This window comes from Periplaneta americana, chromosome 14 (genome assembly GCF_040183065.1).
Source record: "Periplaneta americana isolate PAMFEO1 chromosome 14, P.americana_PAMFEO1_priV1, whole genome shotgun sequence".
Lineage (NCBI taxonomy): Eukaryota > Metazoa > Arthropoda > Insecta > Blattodea > Blattidae > Periplaneta > Periplaneta americana.
In genome coordinates, this window is record NC_091130.1 from 107,155,031 (window position 1) to 107,163,815 (window position 8,785).

The window sequence follows — 8,785 nt, forward strand, 5'->3', positions numbered from 1 at the left end:
TTCAGGTTGTACTTTCTTTGCATTCCGTCAAAAATAAAATATGGCTGACTTTTGAATGGATGATGATGCATCTTCTACATGAAAAACTTAACATGCTAGGGAGCCTTTTACTTTTGAAACTTTTCACGGGGGTATCGTTTTGTTGTATCTTTCTTTTCTTGATAGGGGATTCTATTGACATCAAACTCTTGTTTAATTCCTCAATATTACTGATTTCTAGCACTGTATCCATAGAACTGCTAGAAGAAATACTGGGATAATCACTTTCTCTGTCCGCACTTTCATTTGATTCATGTTTATTAACCCTAGGATGCATAACATGGGTCCATTGGACCCGGCGGCATATTTAATAATTATTATCTAAATAACTAATTCACATTGTGACTCTGCCCACTAGGTATGCTACTCTTGTTACTTCCTTTATACACCTGTAGCACATTTGGTATTTTATTCTTTGATTTTATATATGTTTTTTATTCGTGTTCATATATACTACACTTTTACATAACATGGGTCCAATAGACCCGTTGCTTAAATTGTTTTATTATCGTAAATATTATTGTAATCTGCCATCTAAGCAGAATCCTATGAACTACTAAACATATTTTCATGAGTTGGCAAGACTTCTACAGCTGGAAAGTAAAATTTCGGACGACGATTAGGAATACACATATATCTCCAGCAATGGATGACAATACTCCGGATGAAGATGAAGTTTCTTCTGCAGGACTGGATAATGATTGTGTGAGCATAAAGATGAAACCTGGATGCTTGTTTGACACCAGTCGACAATCAAAACACATAGAGGAGAATATATTGCTTCTAGTGGGATGATATGGAGGACAGAAACCCCTGCTCAGAGTAAATCTCCTGTCCACAACTTCGTAAGATTTGTATCAAGTCCTTCAAGGGCTATAGGAACTGCTACTCTGAGGTGCCTGGAATTTATTTATCCCACAGAATATTTTGGATGAAACTGTGAGATGTATCAACTTAGAAGCAAAAAGGTTTTATCTACTAAAGAAAATAAAATGGCAAGAAGTATCAATAGATGAAATGGTTGCTTTTCTTGGAATTTTGTTGCATATGAGAGCACACAAATCTTGGGATGTTCCAATAAGAGAATTTCTTCCTGGTAAATTTTCCAATCCATTTTATAGAGCTACAATGTCTGTGAATCATTTTGAAGCTATGAGAAGATTTTTAAGGCTCTATGATAAGAGAACACGAAAGGTTAGATTACAAAAACACATAAACTTGTTCTTATTTCTTATGTGTGGCAAATATTTACGGAACAGTTAGGAAAAATAATGGTCCCACAACCAAATGTCACAATATACGAATAGCTGGTTTTGTTTAGAGGCCGTTGTAGTTTTGTACAATATATGCCAAAGAAGCCAGCGAACTACGAGATCAAAATTATGTGGATGTGTGAAGCAGCAACTGGTTATACCGTTCACGGGATTGTATAGGCCTATTTACGGGGAAATTATCGGAGAACCGCCACAGAAGGATTTGGCTCTCAATATTGTGAAGTTTCTAAATCGCTGTGTACTTGGTAGTAGAGATGGGTCGGAGTCGTTCATTGATGCGAGCTAGCTCTTTGACTCCCGCTCCTTTTGAGGAGTCGTTCAAAAGAGCGGAGCGGTACAGTGGCCTCCCTCTTTCTCAACCAGCTCGCTCCTAGTGATCACTCACCCCACGCTTCACCACCGCACCGCTCCGACTCTTCTACGATAACTGCAGAGCGGGTTGTTATCTGTATGACACAGTACACATGCTTCTCAATAGATGCCATTGCAATAGACATTCGAATCGGTTTGCATCGGTCTGTGAATGCGGAGAAAAGCTTCTTGTACACGTACAGTAAGGTAAGTTTCCATGTTATCCCAGAGGGAGAGAGCCCATTTACATTACTTACGCTATTTTACGAACCAGTAACAATCGTGAAGTATCGGTATGTAGTATAAACAGATCAATTAAAAACAATTCTGAAAGTGTTGGTAAACAGGACGTCGCTAGGGGGGTGCGAAAGGGTGCGCAAGCACCCCATAAAAAATCGGAGCACCCCTTTTCCACACTCCAAAGGGCAACTTATTAACAAAATACTAGGCATAAATTATTTTGAAGAACAAAAACAAACAAACAATTTCTTGCATGTGAAAAAACTGCGTCCCATAGTGTATCGTAATGGATTGAATAATAATAATAATAATAATAATAATAATAATAATAATAATAAACAGATGTATAGTATGCGCGCAAGTGCATGCAAGAACATTTTGAATTTTTTATGTACCACATTTTTACAGCTCGCACCCCATTTTTAAATCTCGCACCCCATCCGCACCTCCCTTGCTCTGATCCTGGCGACGTTACTGTTGGTAAAGTAGTATAAATAGCAATTATGAAAGTGTACAATGGTACATAAAAACGGCTAATGTGCAAACATGATCTATTCAGCAATAAGGAGAACAGAAACATGACAATAGGCAACGTTTAAACGTGTCTGCATTGAAGTGTAATTTAAACATCGCACGTCTCACTCTTTGTCATTGCGCATGACCACACTGACAGACGTGCTGCGTATCGTTACAGCTGTAATGGAGCTGTGGAGCGCTTGCTGTTGTGGAGGGAGCGGATCGTTGGGAGTGAGCCATAAGCAAGAGAGCGAGCTGAAGTTGCCTTGCTCTCCCAAGAGTAGGGAGCGAAATGCAATGAACGACTCGCTCTTTTGTAAGGAGGGAGCGGAGAGCCGCTCCAGAGCGGGAGTCGTTCATTCGAAACGACTCGCTCATGAGCGGCCCATCACTACTTGGTAGAGCCCGTAATATCACCATGGACAATTATTTTACAAATATATCTTTGGCGCAATATATGTTGGAGAAGAAAGTGACAATTGTGGGATCAATTAGGCAAAAACAAGAGAGACATTCGAAAAGAAATGAAATCCAATGCAAAATCGACCAGTGAACAAAAGTGTATTTGTATTTCGCAAGGACATGACAATAGTTAGTTTTTGCCCAAAGAAAAACAAAAGCGCTATTCCGGTAAGTACTATGATAATGCTGTTCACGAACATCACCCAAAAAGAAACTTGAGATTGTAAAATTCTACAGTCGCACTAAGGGTGGTGTTGATGTAATGGATCAGAAAGTGCACAATTATACTTGTAAAATGTAAACCAAACGCTGGCCCATGGAGCTTCGGTGTAACATTTTGGACGTTACTGCTCTAAATGCATTCATTCTGTATTGTACCCAGCTCCCAGGTACCATAAAGGACTTTTACACAAGTGGAGACTATTCATCAAAGAGATGTCAATGAAAATGGTCCAAACATACATGATTAGAAGATCGTTCAATCTCCGTCTGCATAAGTCGATTGATGTGGACATGGAAAAGTTCATCACTAATCTAGGTAGTAGTGTGTACAGTAACAACAACAGTGGTGGCAACCATCAAAACAAGAGGAGGAGATGTTTCGTATGTCCTACAGCGACAGATAGAAATACCAAATCTATCTGCTACAAGTGTACAAATAATGTTTGTCAGGAGCATAGTACAGTCGTGTGCAATAATATGATGTACCTGTACTTGTGTGTTATTCCTTACTGTTTTTCTTCTTCTACCTCGTGGATACATTACATTTTTATCTTATATAAATAAATATATGCGTTTGTGTTGTCTTGGGGTCATGGCATAAAGCATCCTTCCTAGGACTCGCGTTACGGAATGCGAGCTGATTCGACTCCTCATGGGAAAGACATATTCTCATGAAATTTCGGCCAGTGTATGGGACCGGTGTCCAACCAGCATCGTGATGCACTTGGGGAGCTACGATAGGTAATGAAATCCGGTTATGCAAACCAGCTATAACGACTGGGGGGCTCATCGTGCTAACCACACGATACCTCCATTCTGGTTGGATGACCGTCCACCTCTGCTTCGGCATGTGGCCGTGAGTCCAGCAGCCAGCTAGTCGGTCTTGGCACTTCGTGGGCTGTAGTGCCACGGATTATTTATTATTATTATCATTATTATTATTATTATTATTATTATTATTATTATTATTATTATTATTATTATGTGTTTGTGTTGTAATAAGAACAACTTATTTTCACTCGCAACTTAGTTATAAAACTATATTATTTTCTTTGCCCAAAGAACTTACATTATTATCTTGTAGAAATAAATGAATATAATTATATATTTGTATATTCACATGTTACTTAGTTATAAAATTGTATATTATTTTCCACAATTAAACCCCCTAAATTCAAATTAAATTAAATAATAGATTAATATTATTCCATTTTTATGTGTAATTCTTCATTAAATAGCATACGGGTCCAATGGACCCATGTCATGTAAATGTGTAGGAAAAGTAGCTCATGCATCCTAGGGTTAATATCACAAGAACTACCGGCTTCACATATAATTTCACCTGACCTATGCGGAAATTGATTGATTTTTACGGAACAAATCACATATTTGCACACTCAAAGACTCCTTTAAATTGAGCTTTATCAATAAGTCGCGACTTACGCGTCTTGGTGTACTTTTCTTTTTAAAAGCGTGATTAGGAAGGTAAATGGATTTAAACACTTGTTATATATTACGCGATCTTTACCATCACTCATGTTGTATAGAAGTAACGTCACTGCGCGAAATTCAAACCCAAACTGATTATTTTTCTCTCATGCCATCTGTTTACTGCCATAAAGTTTACTGCCTTACCCAGTCTTGCTATCATCAAACACTTGGCTATATTACAGTATAAACTGTGAAGGGCTTCCCCCTGAGCTGACAATAATAAAATAATTTTAGATAAGATATTTACTGTTCCTTAAGGTATTAATCATTTGATGATTAGTATGGTGACAGATGCAACGGGAAATTTCCACGGGCAGCCTTCTAGCCTATGGCTGCAAGCAGTTCATTAGCTGGGCATCGCGAGCGCGTGCATGCCTCCGGAAAATAAACTGTTACAAATGTATGGGTGCCGATCCCATATTTATAAATGCAGTAGTTTACAGATAATACATCAGCGAACAAGTCTATATTTTTTTCAGATTTTTAACTTGGCTATTTAATATAGTAATTTTGCTTTGAAAAAGAAATGATTAAAAAAATAGGCCAAATTTTTAATTTATTTGTGATAGGCCTAAAGTAATAAAAAGGGTTGTATTTCGTCTTTCAAATGCGCCAAACCGCAAATCTCAATTATATGTAGACACAAAGTTCCAAGCGAGTTTATGTAACAGTGCGCGCATAATTTGCGTAACTTCAAATATTCATAACTACACAAATAATTAATAATTGTGAAAATAAAAAAAAATACGGGTCTCCTTATTTGATGTCTGGAATTCATGAAAAAAAATTCGACCATTTCCGAGAAGGTCGTGTTTTATTGCTATGCGATTTGACGTGGAATGACTCATATGCGGAGACTAAGAGGAAGGCAGAAAATAGGAAAGATTGGAGAATGCTGGGTTTGCAGTGAAAGACCTGCCCGTGGGCAGAACATTTATGTAGGTATGTCCAGGATTCCTGAAATGTCGTGGCTGAGAACAGTCGCTATTAGAAAAGATTAGTCGATTCCATGCCCACTCGACTGCAAGATGTGATCGAGATGTGGGAAAGATAAGACTAAAATACTGAATCGTGGCTTTTTATTTTGTTTTTTGAACGCCTAATTGTTTGAATGTTCTAAGGCAGACACCAGTGTTCGTTTTGTTTATGCCACGAAAGATATTTTTGTTGAGAATAACATTTTTTTTTCTTTCCATTTGCAGCCATAATGTCATAATAAATAATGATAAAGTCGTAGCATAATACAATCATTAACCTGTGGTTAATTGAGGACGTAGCTGCAATAAAGGCCCATAGCCCCTTTTTCCAGAGAATGCATAAATCGATTCTCCGTAGTTTCTTTGTTATACCCGCAAAGTTTCGTTGACAAATGTTGAACAGTAATGTTAGTAAACCTGTTTATTTTAATATATGTTATATGCCCTGCACTGTTTTTAAAAATTTCAACTCTATATATCTCAGAACAGCATTTGAGTATGAGCTCTTATTGCAGCTACGTCCTCAATTACTAAAATAATCTTAAAAACAAAACAAAAATGAACATAAAAAGCACTACGTTGCGTTCGAACGCAGGACCTCACGAACACCAGACCAGAATGCTACCATTACGCTATAAAGTAACACACAGTAACTTTAATCCTAGATCATATATGTAACAGATAACTCATCGCTATGTTAAAATCGGCAGCACTTTGAAGAGAACAACCGCCAAGATCGCCACCCATCCGCCGTAAACGAACACGAGATGGCAGTACAGTCGCTAATGCAATTCAAATGGGAATTATGACGACTTCTTATGGAACAACTAGATGGCAGCGTAGTAAACCTGACAAAAGTTAACCTCAAAGTCTATAAGGCCGACCTAGCTCGGTATATATGATCTAGGCTTTAATTATAACTGTTGATATAGCCTAGATCATATATCCAGATTGCTCGACCTTATAGGTTTGACGGTAACAACTTTTGTCACTTCAACTCCCATTTGAATTGCATTAGCGACTGTACTGTCATTTCGTGTTCGTTTACGGCGGACGGGTGGCGATCCTGGCGGTTGTTCTCTTCAAAGTGCTACCGATTTTAACATAGGGACGATCAATGTTATATATGTGATCTGAGATATCAGGCAACGTGATCCAACAACATGTAACATCGCCTGTCTCCGAATTGTAGCGAAGATACCCAAAGGGAACTTTGCTTCTAGAGTGTGGCCAGTTTTTCTTTTGACAACAGTACATCTATGATCAAGGCAGTACATTTCACTTGACGATATGTGACAGAGGAAGAACAATTATTGTTTGTATGCATCTCAAGTCTGATTAGTGTAATATGTAGCTAATCGGCGATGTATGCAATGGAGGGAGTAAGGAACTGGCCACCCTACCTCATTATCCCCTTACTTACCTCATTAGCGGTGCCTTGTTGGTATCACTTGAGGTTCAGACCTATCTTCAGATAGGTAAAAGAAATCTAGCAAAAATGTAATCAAATATTTTGTATTCAATTGCTGAGTCATAATTTCCAATAAAAAGTTGCAACGTTCAAGTTAAAAGGACCCAATGACGAGGAAGAAAAGATTACCAAAGAAAATAAGGTAAGTAGTAATTATGGTGTGGCGATGGACATATTATTGAATATTTGATCTCGCTACATACTACACATGGAGCTGACGTTTGATTTATGTTCCATTATTTCATAATGAAATGAAACAGAGATGGTATGACTACAAAATGTTACCTAAGTATACATATTGGCTATAGAGAAAAATAAATAAGTAGGCTATAGATATAGACTACATGGAAAAATAGAGTTTTCGTAAGAACGAGGATCAGTGAAAGATTAGATTTGGTTTGTTGGGGCTTTTGGAATGCCTTACAGTTTTGTCAAGACACTCGCGATGTGCAGTACGAGAACAACGTTTCTGTCTACAGAGTTCAAGGGAAAAACTAACCCATTCCCCTATACAAATCGAATTTTCAGGTATAACTTTCTGTAAAGCTGATTTGAATAATTTCGTGGGAACAATTGTTCCGGGGCCGGGCATCGAACCCGGGACCTTTAGTTAAATATAGGCCTACCAACGCTCAACCAACTTAGCTACCCGGAAACTCTACCAGACACCGATCCAATTTTTCTCTCTATATCCAGACTTCAAAGTGGGCTGACAACAGTCAAGCAACAAACAGATTGCAGGCGATTTGATATTATTAGCACTGTAGACTTGACTAAATTTTTAAATGTGGTTAAATACTGTTTTACGTAAGTCTAAGCTGAAAGAAAGATGGAGGAAAGAAGTTCCTTCCTAACAAATAAATTACTGTTCAATTCACAATAACAATACGGAATTGACACCTGATGAAGTACAAATTAATCTATTGCACGATAAACTTTTTACGAGACCATGACTTAATGTGAATCTCACGTTTCAGTATAATGAACCTTAATTAATCTTGGACTACGATAATAAAAGTTATGGAGAAAAATAATCTGCTTACCTCCATTTGTTAATCCCTACATTTGAAGAACCAGCAAACCAAGGGTCCAGAATAAATACACAACGAAATGTTGATGCACATTTTAGTCCTTCACGTAAACTAGGATTGTCATGCAAACGAAGTCCCTTTCTAAACCAGTGTACGGTATGCTTTGCACTTTTTTCCTCACTCATAATTAACTTAGCCAGGACACTGATTATTAACTGTTCTTGACATACAGTTCATCTTGAAATTTATCTGCAAACTAAATCAAACAGGGAACTGAAATTCTCGCAAATTATATAAATCTAATATAACACACGCATCAAACACTCAGTGCTCACTAGCAATTCATAAACTGAAACCCAATAGCGTCTCAATATACGTATTACAATTCTGCACCTCCACACCACATGCAACGTGACTTCAGACGTCAGCTGTAACGTAATTGGTTAACTGTATCACGTGGTACGTCCAAGTCACGTTGCACGAGGCGCGGTCTACCTGGCCGTAGGGGCAAGGGGGTAGATGTATCATAAAAAATAATAAAAACACGTTTCTAGATACGGGGTAATGTCAAGCGTTTATTATGCATACAAATAAAGGCTCTCAATATCGCTGTAACTTCAGGATTGCGTTTTATAACAGTACATAAATGTATATTAATAATAATAAGTAAATGTCTAAAATTTCATTTCGAATTAATAACTCGTCTCGACT

The 8,785-nt window shown here is 37.7% G+C and overlaps 1 protein-coding gene across 1 annotated transcript in view; it reads right to left on the bottom strand.

Moving 5' to 3' along the window:
- LOC138713620 (cryptochrome-1-like) overlaps positions 1 to 8,489 on the bottom strand; it is a 60,929-nt gene extending 52,440 nt beyond the window's left edge. Inside the window, exon 1 of the mRNA XM_069845854.1 lies at positions 8,087 to 8,489. Within this exon, the coding sequence (XP_069701955.1) occupies positions 8,087 to 8,259 (173 nt within the window). The 5' untranslated portion in view covers positions 8,260 to 8,489. The remainder of the gene's footprint in view (positions 1 to 8,086) is intronic.
- Positions 8,490 to 8,785: the final 296 nt, after the last annotated feature.